The 19,164-nt window shown below is 64.4% G+C and overlaps 2 protein-coding genes across 2 annotated transcripts in view; both read left to right on the top strand.

Moving 5' to 3' along the window:
• Nucleotides 1-1,793: 1,793 nt before the first annotated feature.
• On the top strand, nt 1,794-5,727 carry LOC118165811 (dysferlin-like). Its single transcript, XM_035324109.1, has 9 exons — nt 1,794-1,922; nt 2,370-2,461; nt 3,900-4,005; nt 4,377-4,491; nt 4,588-4,781; nt 4,944-5,072; nt 5,208-5,270; nt 5,384-5,434; nt 5,521-5,727. The coding sequence occupies exons 2-9, from the start codon at nt 2,448-2,450 to the stop codon at nt 5,710-5,712; spliced, it is 864 nt and encodes a 287-aa protein (XP_035180000.1). The 5' UTR covers nt 1,794-1,922; nt 2,370-2,447; the 3' UTR covers nt 5,713-5,727.
• Nucleotides 5,728-6,382: 655 nt separating this feature from the next.
• DYSF (dysferlin) overlaps nt 6,383-19,164 on the top strand; it is a 75,627-nt gene continuing 62,845 nt past the window's right edge. Inside the window, 20 exon segments of the mRNA XM_035324108.1 lie at nt 6,383-6,391; nt 6,572-6,698; nt 6,873-6,976; nt 7,862-7,930; nt 8,018-8,061; nt 8,290-8,372; nt 9,515-9,556; nt 9,948-10,063; nt 10,341-10,454; nt 10,940-11,117; nt 11,564-11,688; nt 12,348-12,454; nt 14,847-15,039; nt 15,437-15,592; nt 16,537-16,668; nt 17,082-17,248; nt 17,544-17,616; nt 17,618-17,659; nt 17,932-18,037; nt 18,201-18,343. Of these exon segments, the coding sequence (XP_035179999.1) occupies nt 6,698; nt 6,873-6,976; nt 7,862-7,930; nt 8,018-8,061; nt 8,290-8,372; nt 9,515-9,556; nt 9,948-10,063; nt 10,341-10,454; nt 10,940-11,117; nt 11,564-11,688; nt 12,348-12,454; nt 14,847-15,039; nt 15,437-15,592; nt 16,537-16,668; nt 17,082-17,248; nt 17,544-17,616; nt 17,618-17,659; nt 17,932-18,037; nt 18,201-18,343 (1,995 nt within the window). The 5' untranslated portion in view covers nt 6,383-6,391; nt 6,572-6,697.

Raw genomic sequence — 19,164 nt, 5'->3', positions numbered from 1 at the left:
ATCCTTGCCCCAAATCCTTGCGAAATTCCCAGGGGACCCCCACGCGCTCCCCATTACCAGGTTCGTATCGATCCCCCTCCGTCCCTGACCTCCAGCGCATCCCAGCGCCTTGCTCACTTGGTGGCACATCTGCTGAGGACTGGGGTCCCCAGGGTGTGGGCTCTTCCCCCGAGATTTCGGGGTGTGCAAAGGAGGGGAGCGAAAAATCCCGTTGCTTTGGTGGTGGTGGGGATTTTCCCCCGGGGAGGACCTGGGGACGATCGTTTGGTGCTGTCCCCAGCTTGTGGCACAGCGGGGTGACCCCACGGGGCGAGCGCCGGCAGGGCGGTGCTGCGGGGTGCTGCGCCCTCGGGTGCCCTCTTGGTTGCTTTTGCGCTTTGCTCTGATTAACGGCTTTTAATTGCTCGTAAAGAGATTTGTAGTAAATAAATAAATGGCCCCGTGTCTCGGGGTTCATCCCGTTGCTGCTGGCACGGAGGTGATGCCGAGAGGCTTCCCTTCGGCTGCGCTGGGGCAGCGGGGCGATGCCTCTGCACCTCGAAAGCGGGCGTCTGGGAGGATGTTGTTTCTTTGGCACCCACTTCCCGGCGGTGGAAAATGTCCATTTTTAGAAAAAAAAATAAGGAAAGGAAGGGGATGATGAGTGGCTTCTGACCAAGCCTTTCCTGTGCCGTGCTGCGGGTGGGGGGAGCGCAGAGCTCTGGGCTCCCGGGGGGCTTCCCAGGGGTGGGCTCCATCCGATGCAGAAAACAGCTCACGGCCAGACCCTGGAGGCGTGGGGGAATTCCAGGGCTGTGCACAGCCCCGTGTCTCCAGGATGCGCTGAAAGCAGGAGCCGGGCCTGACACGAGGGGTGTTCAACATCTCCGGTGCTCGAGGACGTTCCCCAGGGCCGGGCACCGTGCGGGGACACGTCCCATGGGGCCGCCTGCCAGCGCACGGAGCCCTCCCTCCTCCCGCCGGCTTAGCTCGGGGCCGGAAGGTGTAGCAGTGGCTCTTTACAATCTGAAATAGGAAAAGATTAACTTGGCAATGCTTAAAAAAAAAAAAAATCACAAAAAAGCACCCCAAGAACCAGGGGGGCTGTTCTGAGTGCGTGGTCGGGGCTCCCCGCCGGCACCGCGGTACCTCTCCGTGCGCACATGGCACCGTACGGCGGGACGGGGCCACCCGGGGTCCCGCGGGCTTTGAGTCACCGCTATTGTTCTCGTGCTCTTCCTTTTCCTCTTCCCCTGGGCTCGCGGCCGTCCCTCGGGGCTGAGCTGGCGTGCCGCCGCCTTCGGTGTGAACCTGAGGCTCCGGGTTTGGGCGGGGGGCACCGCGGGCTCTCGGTGCTGGGTTGCGCTCAGCCGCTGCTGCCTGGCTCCATGGGGATGGGACGGCAACATGGGGACAGGACGGCTTCATGGGGACAGGACGGCTTCACGGGGATGGGGTGGCATCGTCCCTGCCCTCACTTCCTGGGGGTGTCTGTGCCACCCCTCCGGTGGAGCCCGTGAGCTTCGCCCCTGTGCCGTGCGGTGCGGGATCCCCGGGTCCCGGCTGGGGCAGGACCGAGGTGCAGCGAGGGGGCTGTCCCGCTCTCCGCGGTGCTCTCCAGCCCCAAAATTCTCCCCGGAGCATTTGCAAGGGGAGGCAAAGCCTCCTCCCTGCCCTGGCGTGGGGAAACTGAGGCACGGCACAGGGAGAGGATTGCCCGGGGTTTTCCTGGGGCAGTCCCAGAGCCCAGCCTGTGCGCAGGGTTTGGGCAGATCCTGCCCCCGGGAGCCTCTCACCCCGCTGCTATTCCCACACACGCACCAGGTGGGGGGGGGATCCGAATTCTGGGGCCGTTCCCGTCAGACCCATGCGCGTTGCTCCCCACAGGCGTGAAGAAGAAGACAAAGGTCATCAAGAACAACGTGAACCCAGTATGGAACGAGGTGAGCGCGGCTCCGTGCCCGTCCCCGTGAGCCCGAGGCTGTCTCGGTTCCACCAGGACACATCCTGCCGGGGGCAAGCAGAGCCGCGAGCTGGCTCCGCACGGCCCTTTGCTCCAACCTCTTCCCCTTCCATCAAGATCTTATCAGGGCCAAGCACGCAGATTAAAAGAAATCGTATAAAAATACAGCAGCTCGCAGGGAAAACAAGTGGTTTACGCATCAGCCTGGCCCAGGGGAGGATATTGTTTCCTTCTAACCCTGACCCGTGGGGGGTCAAGGTTAAAAAAATGGCTTTTTGGCGAGCGAGCAGTAACGCAGCTTCGGTGCAGGAACGCTGCGTGCCAGCTCCCGTCGGTTTTCTCCTTCGCTTTTTAACCCGTAGCAAAAACCCGGGCTGGGGTTTCCTCCTGCAGAGCTGATGCCCGCTCCCCTTCCCTCCCCTTGCAGGGCTTCGAGTGGGACCTGAAGGGCACGGCGCTGGACCCTGGGTCCGAGCTCAGCGTCGTCGTGAAGGACCACGAGACCATGGGGAGAAACCGGTAGGGAAAGCACCGGGGGGGGGGGGGGGGCGAGCCCCACGCTTGCCTCCCCGACTCCGTTTTGCAAAGCCTCGGGCGTGCACTCCCGTGCACGCCCGAGGCTTTGCAAATCGGAGTCGGGGGGTGGTGGTGGTGATAATCCAGGCGCTGGGGATGCTGGTGGGAGGCGAGCGCCGCATTGCTGGGCTGCTTTGACATTTGGGGAGAAAAAAACTGCGCGGGGCACGGAGCGCACACAGGGACCCTTGTGCCAGCCGCCTCCGCTCGTGGTGCCGCGAGGCCGCGGTGATGGGCGCGCACCCGAGGAGGTGCCACGGCTCTTTTGGGCTGGGATTGGGCCGGGCTCCTTTCGGCCAGGCTCTTTTTGGCTGCTTACAGGAAACAAAAATGCTTGGAATTGATGGATCTGTGGGCAGAGCGTGGTGGGAAACGCGGCTCTGCAGGCTCTGGGACGGGGAGGAAGGCCGTGGAGTGGCCGATTCCTGCTCCCAGCCCCGAAGCTGATGCTGGATTCGCTGGAAATTGGGCTCGGTCCAGCTCGGTGGCTTCGTGTGCTTCTATAAATAGAGGGGGGGGCAGAGGGGAGGAGGCTGGTGCAGGCAGTTCTTGGCTGCCTTTGGTGGGGAGCCTCTCCTGTTTGCTGTCCCCTTCCTTCCCCGCTGGCTTTTTGCCTTCCCTTCCCTACGGAGACGGCACCGAGCTGCCCCTCTGCCGGGGTGCTGCCCCAGCGGGGGCACTTAGCAGCGACCCCGCTCCTCCTGGGGAGCGCAGCCCTGTTTCCGTGACTGTCTGCAGGGGAAATGGAAGGAGACGGGGAGGGGAGGACGGTTCTCTGCCCGCAGGAGCAGCGCTCGGCCTCTCCAGCCCTCCTGAAGTGGTGGGGAAGGAAACGGGAGCGGGAGAGGAGGCGGCTGTGGGGCAGCAGAGCTGGGCTGGGCGCTTTGCCTGCGCCTGCCGAGCGCCACCGCGAGAGAATTTCCCCTTGATAGGGGAAACTGGAGATATCCAGCGTGATAGGGGCAAATCGCTCCCGTGGTGGTTCAAAATCCACCTGGATATCACGGGGAACAGAAGCCCGTGGAGAGCTTTGATTTTGTGGACTCCTCCGCCCCGCCGAACCCCCCCCCCCGGCCATTTCTTTCTCCGTTTTTATTCTGGGTGCAGCTGGCGCAGAAAGTCCATCCAAGGAGCTGACAGCTCCCCTTCCAGGTGCTCTTTCATGCTAAAAAGGGGGCAGAGTCCCCAGAAGTCCCCGTGTTATATGAGCAGGGCAGGCGGCCCCGAGCATCCTCCCCAGCAGTGTCCAGGAGGGGACGCGGCCGTTTCTCCCGCCCCCGAGCTGGGAATTTCCAGCACCGCTGCCCCGCGCTGGCTCCCGTCCCTGATGCGGTTCCTCGGCCCCTTCCCCCCGCTGACCCCCGGTGCTCTCGGCCCCCAGGTTTTTGGGAGAAGCCCGCGTGCCCCTGCGAGATGTCCTGTCCTCCCCCAGCCTGGCGGCCTCCTACAACGTCCCCTTGCTGGACGCCAAGAAGCAGACCACCGGGGTGAGTCCCTGCCTGGGGGCGGCCGTGCCATCGCTGCCATTGCTCCTTGGTGTTCCCATGTGGGCAGCGTCTTTTTGCCCTGCCACCCCCCCCTGGGACCATCGATAACCCCGTGGTCCTGGCCCCCAGCCTGGCAGGGTCCCAGTTTGGGACCGGTTGCCCCATCCTGGGCCCTTCAGCTTTGGTTCACCTTCCCACGAGCTCGGGGAGGGGGCAGCAGGAGGACACCCCGCTGCCACAGGGGCTTCCGTGGGGACCCCATGAGCTGTGCCGGGGGGGTCACCCCCTGCATCCCACATGGGACCCCCTCCTCCATGCCTTAAAGGCTGGGGAGAGCTCTGTGACGCCTCTCCTCTTATTTTTTTCCCCAGGCTTTCCTCATCATGCAGGTGTCCTACACCCCCCCTCCGGGCGCTGCTCCCCTCTTCCCTCCTCCGTCCCCCCCTGAGCCGTCGCCGGGGGCTGCTGAGCCCGACACGGTCACCGGTAATGAGAGCGCCCCGCGTGCGGCACGGGGGGACGCGTCCCCCGTAGCCCACCCGAAGCCCCCTCAGCAACCTCCCTGCCTCCCGCCCCGCGCAGAGGCGCCCACCGAGGAGGAGGAGGCTGAGGACCGGGCGGCGACGGGGGACGAGACGGAGCCTGCGTCCTCGGGGCCACCGGGGTCCGAGCCGCCCTCGCTGCCCCGCAAGCCCCCGGTGCACCACGTCCACGGGGTGAGGCGCAGGAGGAGCTCGCCCAAAAAGCCCCTGTCCAACAAGCCGCAGGACTTCCAGGTGAGGCATGGCCGGGTCCTGCTGCATCCCCCGTGGGGGTCCCGGGTCCTGGTGCATCCCCCGTGGGGGTCCCGGGTCCTGGTGCATCCCCTGTGGGGGACCCGGGTCCTGGTGCATCCCCCGTGCCCGCTGAGCTCTGCCCTTTCTCCCCTCCTGCCGCAGATCCGGGTGCGGGTGATCGAGGGCCGGCAGCTGCCCGGGGTTAACATCAAGCCCGTGGTGAAGGTGACGGCCGCGGGGCAGACCAGGAGGACCAGGATACGCAAAGGCAACAGCCCCTTCTTCGACGAGGTGAGGGGCCCATGCGGGACCCATCCCGGCCACCTCCCCGAGGTGTCTCAGCGCCCCATGTCCGGGCAGGGCAGCACGGCCGGGAGCGCAGGGTGCTGGTGCTCAGCCCTTAGCCGTGCTCCCTCTGCCCCGCAGACCTTCTTCTTCAACGTCTTCGAGTCGCCGGCCGAGCTGTTCGACGCGCCCATCTTCATCACGGTGAGCTGCTCCCCGGGGGGGGGCACGGCCCTGTCCCCTCCCCGTGCTGCCCGGGGACCCGTCCCCGTCCCGGCTCGGTGCCGGACTCAGTGCTGTGCCCGCTCCTCCTGCAGGTGGTGGACTCTCGGTCCTTCCGGACGGACTCGGTGATCGGGGAGTTTCGGGTACGGACGGGCTCACGCCTCTCCCCAACCCCGTCCCAGCCTCGTGGCTTGCTCGAGCTCGCTTGCTTTCCTCTTGTTTTCCACAGATGGATGTCGAGACCATTTATTCGGAGCCAAGTGAGTTCAGCAGCTGGGGTCGCTTGCTGCGGCCGGGGGCAGTTGCTCTGGGTGACAATTTTTGGGGGTCAAACACAGGGGAAAACGCACGCAGCCATCCCGGTTACCCCTGGATGCGGTACCAGGGGGGCGGAGGGGGACACGAAGGAAGGACAAAGTGATGCTTATAAAAAACGCCCCAGCCTGATCCCGTGTCCTGAAGTGGCACTGGCTGCTCGCCAGAGGACCGAGGCAACCCCTCTGGTTGTCTCCAGGGGCACGCACACCGCACCGCCAGTGGCACGGGCTTTTTAGGGTACCGTGTGTGCTCCTTAGGAGCTCGGGGATCGCTCCTCTTCCCCTGGGCTGCTGCAGCTCAAACAGCTCAGCTTTGTGCTGAGGCTGTGCCCCGAGACGGATCCGTCTTGTGCTGCCAAAACACGGCTGTGGTGGTGGGGCCGGGGGTAACGCACTGACCTGGACGCCCCTGGGGGGCTTGGCGTGAGCAGATCCCTGATATTATGCTTCCATCCTCTCCATACCGAAAGAGGGGTCATGGAGATGATGTTTCTTCCCTCCACGAAGCCAGGCAGATCGCGCCTCTGTAAGGCTGTTCCTCTACCAACTGCTCTGTTACACCCATTTATGGTTTAAAAAGAAAACCAAAAATACACAAAAGCATCCTTGATGCCCCCCCCCCCCGGGGCGGGGGGGGGGGGGGGGGGTGGGGGCGCCCCCCCCCCCGGGGGCGGGGGGCGGGGGAAGTGGGGGCGGCTGTCCGACCCCGAGGACTTCTCCGCGGGCGCCAAGGGCTACCTGAAGGTCAGCCTGTTCGTGCTGGGGCCCGGAGACGAAGCTCCCGTGAGTATCGGTGTGGGACGGCTGGGATGGACTGGCCCGGGGGCTGCTGAACCCAGGGGGGCCACGGCCTCCACCCGCCCTGGTCTCGGGTGCTGGGCTTCGAGCTGCTCCCGGGGTTTTCCTGCTCGTATCGGGGCTTTGAGGCATGACTTGTTGGGTTCTCCTCCTGTCGCCCCGCAGCTGGAGAAGAAGGAGGTCTCTGAAGACAAGGAGGACATCGAAGGGAACCTCCTGCGCCCCACCGGGGTCACCCTGAGAGGGGCCCACTTCTGCCTGAAGATCTTCAAAGCTGAGGACTTGCCCCAGAGTAAGCGTTTCCTCGCGGTGGTCCCGTCCCGGGGCGTTGTGCAGAGGACCAAGGGTGCCGATGAGGAGGCTTCGCCCTCAGCCCTGTCCCCGGGACCTCTCCGACGCGGTGCGCGGGGAGGTGGGTGTCCCCGCGGGCTCGCAGCCCTCCCAGCGCCTCTTTTTCCCCCCGCAGTGGATGACGCCGTCATGGACAACGTCCGGCAGGTCTTCGGCTTCGAGAGCAACAAGAAGAACCTGGTCGACCCCTTCGTGGAAGTCAGCTTCGCGGGGAAGATGGTGAGCGGCCGGAGAGGGGTCCCCTGGGCTGGGGACAGGGTGTGCGTGGCACGCCGTGGTGGTGGGTCCTGGCACGCTGTGGTGGTGGGTCCTGGCACGCCGGGTGCACCGCGATGCTGTCTCCGCTGGGCTCTTCGTGGTGCTGTTGCGTTAGAAATGAAGGCGCCGAGGCTGCGCTGGGGGGAAGGGGATAACGGCAGCAAGCCCCCAAACGAGGGCCGTGCTGCTCTTCTGCACGCCGCCCAGAGCGGGAGCTGGCTGTCCCCACGTCCCCCTGCTGCCAGCCGGGACGTGGGGGTGGCTCAGAGGCTTTGCAGGGCCACGTCCTGCTCCATTTGCTGCCCCAGACAAACCCAAACCGGTGCCCTCACGGCCCGGAGCCACCCTGGGGCTGCAATCCGCGGCAGCAGCGAGGGGCTGAAAGCCTCTGCTCTGCCCTGGAGGGGTTGGGGTCTCACCTCGTACGGGGGCAGAGGGTGGCTTTTTGGGGGTCCTGGGGTGAGACCCCCGAGCAGCCTCTGCCTCCTGCGTAAGGCAGAGCCCCACGGGCCGGAGCCATTGAAGGGAACATTTATTTTGGGGTGTGAGACTGCCAAGCTCCGCGGGGAGAAAAAGGCACGAAGCGGCTCCGGGGGTGGAGTGCAGGGAGCCGGGGGGCTCCTTTGGCATGGGGCTGGATCGGGGGGGACCTGCAAAGGCCTGGGCAGGGAGATGGTGCCCAAGGGAGGGACCCAGCCTGGTGGAGGAGCTGAGGTTTCCTGGTGGATGGGGTGCCCGGAGCTCTGCTTTCCTTAAGGAAAAGTTCCCCAGGGGGGGCGTTAGCCACAAGCAGAAACTCTGCGGCTGCCTGGCGGCCCTGACCTCATCCCGCTCCCGCACCTCCAGCTCTACTCGAGGATCCTGGAGAAGAACGCCAACCCCCAGTGGAACCAGTGCCTGACGCTGCCGGCGATGGTGAGCGCCGTGCCCGCTCCCGGCTGCCCCCCGGAGCCCCCCCCGGAGCCCCCGGCCACCGCTCACCGCTCCGCTATCTCTTCCCAGTTCCCTTCCATGTGCGAGAAGATGCGGATCCGGGTGACCGACTGGTGAGTGGGGACGTGGCCCCGGGGTGGGGACAGGGTGCCCGAGGGCATCGGGGCAGGCACCAGATCCCCTTAAAGCCTGGGAGGCTCTGGGAGGGGGGTGAAGATGCGCTCACGGAGCAGGGGATGCTCGGCACGGGCTGTGTCTGGGCCGTGGGATGTGTCTGGGAGGGGACGTGGCCGTGTTTGGGACGGGACGTGGGCTGTGCTTGAGACGTGGCCGTGTTCCAGGGACCGTCTCACGCACAACGACACCATCGGCACCACCTACCTCTGCATGTCCAAGATCTCGGCGCCCGGCGGGGAGCTGGAGGGTAAGGGCGGGCGGCAGGATGGGGCCCACGGTGCATGGCCACGGAGGAGTGCTGCACGCTGGTGGCTGAGGCTGGTGTTGGCTGGGAGCAAGGAGCAGCCAGGAAGGTCTCTGCCACGTCACCGGGGCTGCGGGAGAGGCAGGGGGGACGCGGGTATGGTGCTGGTGGTGGCTCCATCCCGCGGTGGCCTGCTGGAGGTGGTCCCTCCTGCTTCGTGGCCCTACAGATCTTCAGGTCCTTCTGGGGCCGCGGGGAGGGGTGGGCTGCGGTGCAGCCGAGGTTTTGTGTCCTCTCTGGTGACCAGAGGTGACTGTCCATAGTGACAGCGGTGTCACCGGCGCAGGGAGGTGCCACCCGTGCGTGCTCCCACCGATGGTGGCTCCTTAGGTGGCATTTAGGGGCTGTTGGGGTGGGGGCTGAGGTCCGGCCCATGCTGGGAGCGGTGCTTGGAGTGCCAGGAGCCTTCCCTGAAGAGCCACCACGGAGGTGCTGGCAGGGACCGGGGGGGGTGACACTGTCACCTGTGCTGAGCACGGAGGTGGCGATGCCACTTGCTCGTGGCGATTTCTGTGCTTGCGGGGCTGCCGCGAGCCGCGGCGAGGCTGGAGCAGAGGCTGCCCTGACGTGCCCGGGTGTCCTGCTGCTAACGAGCCTGGTGGCGCCCGCTGCCCTCCCGGTCCCTCGCCCTGCTCCCTGCAGCAGCCCGGCACGGCGAGCCTGCGCCGCAGCGTCCCCAAGCTCTGCATGTGCACATCCTCCCCGCGCTTTCCCGCTTGGAAGTGTGGCTCCTGGGCCGGTTTGGAGAGGGAAAAGTGGAGCTGGGAAGGGAGAGGAGGTGGCTGGGAGGGGTCTGTGGGACTGGCAACCCCCAGCTGAACCCCCCCCGCCCCTCGGTTCCATCTGGCTTCTGCACTGCACGGGGCATCTTTCATCCTTGGGGGCTTCTCAGAGCCTGTTTCACGTGCCCTGCAGCCCCCAGCCATCCTCCCCCTTTCTCTTTCTCTCTTGGCACCGAAAGCCCACGGCAGTGCCTCCCCCTCCTCCTCCTCCCCCTCTTCCTCCTCCTCCTCCTCCTCCTCTGTAACCCATCGCCCTCCCGTGCGCTCCCCCTCCTAACCTCTCTCCATTTCTTTGTGCTTCAGATGAGTTTCCTGCTCTCGCGAAGCCTCTGAAAGCCGCAGACCGTACGTCCCCTTAGCCCCTCGGTTTGCGATCGCCGCCCTGGTAAATGTTTTTCCCCGCTGTCGTAGCTGGGAGAGCAGCGGCTGCGCCGTGCCCGAGCACCTCGATGGGGGAACCTCCCGCCTTGCGGAGCGGGGAAGGGCTCCGGTGTCCTCCCCTTGGTGGCTTTGGGGTGTCCCCACGGGGCAGCGATGGTTTTGTGGCGGTGTTTTGCGTCCGGCGTGGTGCTTGGGATCTCAGGGCAGCACCACGCAAAGGGTTTCAGCTGCTCATCTGCCTGAGGTGCCCTAAAATCGAGCGCTGCTCTTCCAAGCGCCGTCCTATGGCCTGAGGCACCCGCGGGTGGCTGAGGTGCCCGCGGGTCGCTGACGGCTCCTTCCCTGTGCCCCGCAGTGGACGACGGGCTGGGCTTCCTGCCGACCTTCGGCCCCTGCTACATCAACCTCTACGGCAGCCCCCGGGAGTTCACCGGCTTCCCCGACCCTTACGAGACGCTCAATTTGGGAAAGGTGAAGTCGGCTTCTTTCCAGCACGGCCTGAAATAAGTTAACCTTCCTCCCTGCCAAAAGCAAGCTGCCGCTAACCCCAGCCGGCTGCGTGACCAGGAGCCTGCCCCGGCTCTTCCCGCTGCCCGAACCCTCCTGGTGTCGCGGCGCTGCCCGCGTGCTCCCCGCCTCCGGAGCGCTGGCAGAATTGCTTTGCCCGATCTCTCGGCGAGGCTGAAAAAGCGGAGAGGTGCCGGGGACGGGCTCCTGGGTGCTGACCCTGTCCCTGCTCTACCCCAAGGGCGAGGGCGTCGCGTATCGCGGCAGGGTGCTGGTGGAGCTGGAGACCAGGCTGGTGGAGCACGTGGAGCAGAAGGTGGAGGACATCTCCGCCGATGACATCCTGAGGGTGGAGGTAACGGGGTCGCTGCTGTCACCGGGGGCTCCTCTGCCAGGGGGTGTCGGTCCTGGCGAGGGATGGGTGGCGTCCCGTGAGCAGTGGCATGGGCAGAGGTCTCCTGGAGGGTGGCTGTCCCCTGCTGAGCTTTCGTCCCGTGGCGTCCAGCTTGCTCTGAGCTGCTGCGTGGTGGAGAGCAAACCTTAGTGAGCCTTGGTGGTGGGACACTTGCTTCAGAAGGACACCGATCCCATCCCAGGCGCTGCCGCAGACGTGCTCCTGCTGCTCGTCCCTCTAGGCCTAACATCCGTTCTGCACGTGGAAGGCTCCGGTCTTCTCCTCTGTCAGCTCCTTCCTAAATCTCACCCCAAATTCCCTCGAAGCGCCGTGTCCTCTTCCCTGCCATAACCTTTTCCGTCTCGGAGGCTTTGCCGGGTTGCTGTGCGAGTGGGGGCAGGGGGGGGGTCTGCGCGTAGACCCCCACGGCCCCGTGCCTGTTGCAGAAATACCTGCGCCGGCGCAAGTACTCCCTCTTCGCCGCCTTCTACTCGGCCACCATGCTCCAGGACGTGGACGACGCCATCCAGTTCGAGGTCAGCGTCGGCAACTACGGCAACAAGTTCGACAACACCTGCCTGCCCTTGGCCTCCACCACGCAGTACAGCCGGGCCGTGTTCGACGGTGAGCCGGGGGGTCTCCGTCCGTCGGGGGCTTCACCACCCAGCTGGACGTGGGCGACGTCTGGTGGGCTCTGCCCGAGCCAGGGCTGGGGCCAGGAGGAGCCCGGAGCTGCCTCCAAGCTCCGTCACCGTGTGAAGGCACCGGTGTGCGTGGGAATGGGTGACCGGGGGGAGTGGGGAAGGCAGGACAGCTCTGGGCATGGAGTGGAGGGTGGCTCCCTGGCCCTAACAGCGCCCGGTTCTTCTCGAGAGAGGGCTGGTGCTTTCGGGTGGCCCATGGGTTCTGGGAACACGGTCCCCATCCTCCTGCTCCCAGAGCGCCAAACGCTGGGCTCCTGCCCGCGGCTGGATGAGGATGCTCTGCCCTCCTTCACCTCTGCTCCGCTCCTGAGCGGGGAGGTGCCCGTCACCGCGATGTCCCGAGCTCACCCGTGTTGTGCCCTCCAGGCTGCCAGTATTACTACCTGCCCTGGGGCAACGTGAAGCCCGTGGTGGTGTTGTCGTCCTACTGGGAAGATATCAGCGCCCGGACTGATGCTCAAAACCTCCTCCAGCACGCGGCAGACAGGCTGGTGAGTGCCGCAGGGACAGGGACACTCCTGTCCCCATCCCACCCTGGGACACGGGGAGGGGACGGAGGCCGTCTCCACGCTGGGTCAGGTTTGGGGTTTGTTGGGACATCGAGGTCCCAGGTGCCGCGCTCAGCCCGTGGAGCAAAGAGGGAAAAGGGAAATAGGTGTTGCTTGGAAAAGCCCTCGCCTGCGGAGCTGCCTCCGCTGGTGTCAGAGCCTCGGTGTGCAGAGCCTCGGGGCTGGTGGTGCAGCAAGCCCTGGGCTCTGTGCTTGCCCAAACCCCGTCTGTTTCCTCTCCTTCCGTGGCTTCCAGCTGGCACAGGGGTCAGCACGGTGCTGGACGGGAAGGGGGGACCCCCCCTCAGCCCCGTGGGGTGACAGCGGGGTGCTTCGCTGTGCCGCCCGCCGCACAGACGCAGGAGGCAGGGCTTCCTTCAGTTCTGGGGCTGTTTTTGGGATTTCTTGCTGTGCTGCACGGTCATTTCCCATGGGGAGCTCCAACAGGAGCAAATCCGGGGGCGCTGAACGCTGGTAGGGCCGGGAGGGAGTTTCCAAGTGGGGAGCAGCCCTGGGTGCTTGCCAGGAGAGTCCTGGAGGTGGGGAGGAGCGGGGTGCCGGGGGTCCCCCCGTGCTGCTCCTCACCCCCCCGTGTCGTGCAGGAAGCCAACCTGGAGAAGGTCCAGCTCGCGCTGAAGGCCAAGTGCTCGCCGAGCGAGCTGGAGTCCCTGGGCGCCCAGCTGATGGATGATATCATCGCCGACTGCAGGTATTTCTGCCCGCCTTTCCGTGCCGTTTATTGCGAGAGCGCTTATTTATCTTGGAAGGGACGACTTCTTCTTTATTTATTTATTTATTTATTTTTTTAAACGCTGAAAAAAAGGCCGCTCGTTTGCTAATGTTTGCTTCAAAGGTTGCTGAGCCAAGGCACGGAGTTGAAAAGGTGACGGTTAAGGCAAGTCGTAAATTTCCAGCCCGGCGCACCTGAATGAGCCGCATTGTGCCGGGGGGTCGCCAGGGCCAGGAGCCACCCCCTTGGTGGCTTCCCGAGGTGTTTTGTGCGTGCTGTGCGTGAAGCATCCCTGCACAGCACCCGGGGGCTGTGCTCGTTGTGTGCCCTGTGGAGGGGATGGAGCAGCTCGAGGGAGGCTGGGGGGGAGCAGCCGTGCCACGGTGCCGCGCTGGGGACCCCAGCAGTGGGGGCAGGCAGACCTCACCGTGCTTGTGGGGTGGCTCTCGGTGCTTCGGCTCAGCAGAGAGGGAGAATTTGGTGCTCCCCGCGGTCCTCGAGGTCGCCAAAGCTGCTGGGACCAGTGTCCCCCAGCTTTTCCAGCAGCCTTCTGCACCCCGTGGTTTGTGCTGGTCACTGGAGGTTGGGGAGGTGGTGCTGAGCCTGCGGCACCCCTTTGGGACCGGCCACCTCCTCCCTTCACCAAGGAGACCCTGAGCGGGCTGGCCCTGCTCCGCAGACCTCTTGGAGGGCACTTAAAAAGCCACACGGTCGCAGGCCTCCCCGTTTATTTGCTTCTGAGCCTCATAAAGGAGATGTGTTTCGCCCCACACACACGCTGGCTCCGCTGGGAAGGTCAGCGCCGTCCTCGGGCCGTAAATCCTCCCCGTGCGCGGGATGTGAGCTGAGGGATGAGCCATGGGTTCTCCCCGAGGTGCTGCAGCCTCCAAACCAAATTCAATTAACGGGGAGGGAGGGGAAGAACGTGGCAGCGAGCTGTGCCCACGGCTCCCCTGGCTCCTTGTCCTGCTCCTGCTGTAAGCAGCTCCGGAGGGGCTTGGCACGGGGACCAGGGTGGTACACGGCGGTGGGGGCTGCTGTGGTGGCTCTGATGGCTTTTTTGGGGGGGAGGTTCACCCCACTGCATGCTGACCCGTGCAGCTGGACCTCTCTGTGATGGGTGGGGGCAGGCTGGATGCGCTCAGCCGGAGCAGAGCTCGTCAGAAGGAATTCAGGCTGGATTTTGGAGCGATGGGACAACTCCTGCTGCTCCCCAGTGCTTTTCCACTTTGCTGAGAGCGGGGCACGGGTCTCTGGTGGAAGGGCCCAAGTGGGAGGCGGTGTCTCTGCCTCCTGTTCCCGGTAGGAGAACAGCAAGGTGCCTCAGATCGCCTTCCCAGGTCTGTTTTCCTGGCGTTTGGGTGAAGAGAAAGCCGAGTGCTCCTTCCTGGGCAGTGGCACCCCGATGGACAGAGCTAGGGAACGACCGACGGCAGCAAACCCCAGAACCCGAGGCATGGCTTTGCAGCCTGGGTGGGCCCTTGGTGCCGACGCTGGAGCTTCAGGGGCTGCTCCTGGCCCTGTTCCCACCACGGTGTTCACGTGCTGGCACGACGATGGCCTCAGGGAGAGCGTTTGGCTCTTCCCTGGTGATTTGCGCCCCGCGGGGCATCAGTGCAGGACCCATGGCTGTGCATGAGCTCGGTGCTCCCATTTATTTATTTATTTTTTAATCTACTTCATCGTGGTTTTACATTTCGCTTGGTCGAGCCCATTGCCTTCCGTTTTCCCACGGGAGCACAACTGAAGTCCCTGGAACCTCTGGGGTTTTTATAGGGCTTCAGTGCACCGGCTGCAGAGCACTCACGCTGCCCACCGGGCTTAACCCATTCTGCGTCTCCTTTTCACAGCTCTTTAACAAATTTCCTCCTTGCGTAGCTTTATAGTTTGCCTGTCTGAAATTGAATGCAACCGCAGTGGATATGTTTAGCTTGGGTTTATTTTATTTTCTCTGTTCCTGCACGGCTATTGAAGCGCACCGTGGTTTCGCGGTGTGCGGGGTGGGCGAGCAGCGTCCCGCCTGGCACCGTGGGGAGCAGCTCCGCTTCATCGCCCCCTTTTTACATGAAAACCCCTCAATGAAAAGCCCTAAATGGCCCCGTCCTCCTGAAACCTGTATGGAGCAGCTTGATTCAATTCCTGTTACAATGTCCGTGTGGTGTGCAGGGCGATGTGCACAGCTCGGCCAGGCCCTGCGTGGCCCCTTCCAGCGACGTCCTTGCTCTTAGCATCGCTGTGCTTCCCAAATGCCTCTTCAGGGGCTCGTCCATTCTTTGTAAACTGCTGAAAAGGAAGGAAAAAAAATAAAAAGAGAAACCCCCAGCGAGGGTGAGGCTCCCAGGAGCTGCTGACACCGCGTCTCCGCCCGCAGCCTGCCCCTGCCCGACGTGCTGGGGAAGCCGGCCAGCACCCACCTGGACCAGAACATGTACCGCTTCCGCAGCACCAACCTGGAGCAGATGGTGCAGGCGGCGCTGAAGCTCAAGCACGAGGACTCGAGCCTGCCCGTGGTGCTGGAGCAGGCGGAGGACTGGCTCTGCAGGCTGAAGGCCATGGCGGAGGAGGTAACGCGCCGACGCTCGCCGCGATGGATGCGAGCGATGCCGCGGTGCTGCTGCTCCGGTGGGGCGATGTCCGGGTCCCCGTACAAGGATCGCCCCCGTGCCCCCACCTCCCTTTTGTGCATTGGGAAGGTTTTGCAGACAGCCCTTGAGGTTTAGCCTGGCTCACGTCTGTGCGATGAAGCTTGGCCAAAAAATCCTCAGCCCAAGCCGCTGCAGGGGGCTGGGCTGGCTGCAGGCACGGGGACACGCGGGGATGCTCTGCTTGGCCCCCAGGGCTCGGCTGGCGGCAGGGGGCCCGCGTGCCATGTCCCCCCCCACGGGGTTTTGGGCATTCCCGAGTCGGACACCCGTGTCTGTCCTCGTTGCGTGATGCTCACCTGCCATCCATCCCTTGCAGCCGCAGAACAGCCTGCCCGATGTGGTGATCTGGATGCTGCAGGGCGACAAGCGCGTCGCCTACGCCCGCGTGCCAGCCCACGAGGTCCTCTTCTCCAAGAACATCCCCGGCTGCTGCGGCAAGAACTGCGGGAGGCTGCAGACCATATTCCTCAAGGTGCGTGGGCTTCTCGTCTGTGTGCACCCGTGCCCAGATATATTTATTTTTAAAACTCTTTTTTTTCCTAAAAACCGAGCAGGGAGACCTGTAAGGAGGAAAACGTGAGCCAGTGCGGTCTGATTGCAGAGCCTGGGGCTCGTCCCCGTCCCGTGCGGGCTGCAAGGGCAAGGAGAAGCTCGGTGCCTTGCCCTCTCCGTGCCTGGTGGAGCCCCAGCCCCAGCACAAACCCGGGCTTCGTTCCACCCCGGCCAGGGCACCCCAGCACCGGGTAGGGTTAACCTCTGGCTCGGAGCTGAAGCGAAGATGGGTGCAGTTTGGCCCAGGCAGTGCATTTTAAAAAAAAAAAAAGACATTTTAATATTTAGATCTGTAACGTTATTTAATGTTTTACAAAATTCCTGACCCTCTGCCACCCCACGAAATTTAAGCTGTGGCCTCCTCTGCCAGGCACTTACCGAGCTTCTCGCATCTCAAACGATGTTTCTTTGGCCTTTTGCTGCGTGCCAGCCAGGGAGCAGACAATCAGTGCCGAACAAGCTCTGAAAAAATAAAGTGAAATAAAATAAACTGAGCAAACACCAAAAGCCCAAGCCCAGCTGGCAGCGGGAGGCAAACCAAAAATATATTGCTTTTTTCTGCATTTTAGCTCGGATGGAAAACTAGCATCACTCGAGGGGGGGGGGAAAAAGTGGCCGAGGGAGAGAGAAAGGGCAGCGAGGCGTCTCCCTGCTTGTTCTTTCTATTTTTGCCGGGCTCCAATTCCTAGCCCTGTCCCCCCACGACGCAGCACCCCGACCCCAGGCTGTGTCCGTAGGTTCCTGCTGCCCCAGCCGGGGCTGTGGGGGCTTCGTAACCCCCACCCCACAGACGCTGGCCTCCCATCCAGCGTCCCCCCGTGGGCGTCCTGCACGGGGGCGTTCACGCGGCTCCGCCTTGTGCAGTACCCCCAGGAGGAGGCAATGGGAGCGAGGATCCCTGTGCAGATCCGGGTGCAGCTCTGGTTTGGGCTGTCCGTCGACGAGAAGGAGTTCAACCAGTACGCCGAGGGGAAGCTCTCCGTCTTTGCCGAAACCGTGAGCATCTCGGGGGGACCCTCCCGGCTCCGCAGCCTCGGGGGGTTCCCCTCTCGCAGGGGTCTGGTGTATTGGGGATAGAGGAGGGCTGGGCTAGGGGGGGGGCACATCAGCCCCTTCTGAGTTTGAAAAGAGCGAGGTGCTTCCACCGGCACCCACCCTGAGCGATGGAGGGGTTGGAAAGGAGCCGTGAAGCCCTCCTGCCTTTGGTCAAGGCTTTCCCCCCACTGTCCTCCTGCTGGGGGTGAAATCTGGGGGTGCCCGCAGCCTGGGGGTGGGCTGGGCTCTTCCCTGCAGGTCTGTCCTCAGGATGCGGGCGTTATTTGTTTGATTTCAAAGCCTTTCCTCCCAGGGATCCGCGTTACCCTTCTCACCCCATTAACACGGAAATCCCTCTGCTTCTGCCCCCTCAGTACGAGAACCAGACCAAGCTGGCGCTGGTGGGGAACTGGGGCACCACCGGCCTGACTTACCCCAAGTACTCGGATGTCACGGGCAAGATCAAACTGCCCAAGGACAGCTTCCGACCCTCCACGGGCTGGACCTGGGCCGGCGACTGGTTCATCTGCCCGGAGAGGACGTGAGTGATGGTTTCCTGTGAAGCCACGGAGCTTGGGCTGCTTCCCGGGCTCCCCAAAACGGGGCAGACTTCGTCAGGTGGTGGCACGGTCGTGCAGAAAGGTGGAAGGAGGCTGGGGGTGCGAGGGGCAGGGTGGCCCCGGTCCCACGCTGCCGGCTCACCGCGGTGCTGTGCAAGCCCTGGAGGGGCTGTGGAGGAGCCCCGGAGGTGGGACGTGGGCCCGGTGCTGCTGAGCTGGGTGCTCGTGGAGGGCAGGATGGGGGTCCCCTGACCGCTGCCGCTCCCCGGGGCGCAGGCTGCTGCACGAGGCGGACGCCGGGCACCTGAGCTTCGTGGAGGAGGTGTTCGAGAACCAGGTCCGGCTGCCGGGGGGGGCAGTGGATCCACATGGCCGATGCCTACACCGACGTGGTAAGGACCGTGTGGGGGAGGCATCGCCCCCAGCGCTGCGTGCCGTGGCCTCATAGCCCGGGCAAGGCTGCAGGCGCAATCCCCTGGGCTTGACCCCTTTTGTGCTCACCAAACGCCGCCTCTGGGGGCTGCCCCTGCAGCCTGGCCTGGAGCTGGTACAGCCAGAAGGGCCGAGGGAAGCTGGCATGGGGCAAAGCCCCAGGGTGTAGGGTCAGCGCGACCCCGGGGTCTGTTTGGGACTGTTTGGTTGGGATCCCCGCTGTGTCCCGCAGAACGGGGAGAAGGTCCTGCACAAGGACGAGATCGAGTGTCCTCCGGGCTGGAAATGGGAAGACGCGGAGTGGGACACCGACCTCAACAGAGCCGTGGATGAGAAAGGTACAAGAAAGGAGGTTTGGGCGTCCGCGGGTTTCATCCCCTTGCTCTGCCCGGTGCAGCCACGGTGCTGCACGAGGGAAGGACAGAGGGGAGTGACCCCAGGCCGTGGCTGGGCCAAGGGCCGGTGGGGAGGGAGGCTCTTCACGTCCCTTTTGTCCCCAAGGCTGGGAGTACGGCATCACCATCCCGCCGGACCGCAAGCCCAAGGCCTGGGTGCCGGCCGAGAAGATGTACCACACCAACCGGCGGCGGCGCTGGGTGCGGCTCCGCCGGAGGGACCTCGCGCAGATGGAGGCCATGAGGAAGGTGGGCCGGGGAGAAAAGGGGCTTGAGGGCAGCTCAGGGCCACGTCCCCGTCCCCTACGGACATGCTTAGAGCTGCACGGAGCCTTGCGGTGCTTTGGAGCCTGGCGGCCCCGTGCTGGAGCAGGCAGCGGCCTCTGTGGTTTGCCCCTCGGGGGTCAACATCTCCCAGGGGTGGAGGCCTCTCCGTGGGGTGGGACGGGGGCCTCCAGTGCCACGAAGCTGCTGAGGGCACAGCTGTGCATGCAACCAGGGCTGGCACAGGTCCCAGTCCATCCCAGTCCCAGTCCTGCTTCCCTCTAGGTGGTGCAGTTGGACTGCGAATGCCACCGCAGCGCTGTTCCCTCCCCGCAGCGAGGTCCCCAGAATATTCCCCCCCCCCCCATTTTCTCTTTCTCTGGACAGCTTTGGATAGAAATCCTGGGGGTTCTCTGTCACCCCGTTTGCCAAAGGGATGCACATGTCCCAGGGAGGTGACGCAGATGCCCTGCAGAGGAGGTCCCGTGGCAGAGCCGCGGTGGCCGCAGCAGGGGTCAGAGGTGGTGGCACAGCGGGGGACAGGCTGGGAGGAGGGAGGCCGTGGTGCTGCCCAGGGCTGGGCAGGATGCGGCCCCGTCCTCGCTCTGCTTGGGCAGCCCCCAGCCCAGCGAGGACCTTCCCCAGGTGGGATTCAGCCAGCGGAGGGCCCTGGGCTCCTGGCAGGGACCTGGGCGCAGCACGGGATGGGGACCCCGCAGCATGCGGCAGCTGGAGGATGCTGAGCTCTGGGCTTGGGTGGGCACAACCCTGACCCCAGAGAGCTCAGGACGGCCTCAGACACACGT

This window comes from Oxyura jamaicensis, chromosome 4 (genome assembly GCF_011077185.1).
Source record: "Oxyura jamaicensis isolate SHBP4307 breed ruddy duck chromosome 4, BPBGC_Ojam_1.0, whole genome shotgun sequence".
NCBI classification, from domain to species: Eukaryota; Metazoa; Chordata; class Aves; order Anseriformes; family Anatidae; genus Oxyura; species Oxyura jamaicensis.
This window is presented reverse-complemented; position numbering and strand designations above follow the sequence as displayed.

What these genes read in the sequence shown, in the direction of transcription:
- LOC118165811 (XM_035324109.1), top strand. An exon ending in ACAAGCCGCAGGACTTCCAG is followed by an intron (nt 4,782 to 4,943) that starts GTGAGGCATGGC and finishes CTCCTGCCGCAG; the next exon opens with ATCCGGGTGCGGGTGATCGA. An exon ending in CGGTGATCGGGGAGTTTCGG is followed by an intron (nt 5,435 to 5,520) that starts GTACGGACGGGC and finishes TGTTTTCCACAG; the next exon opens with ATGGATGTCGAGACCATTTA.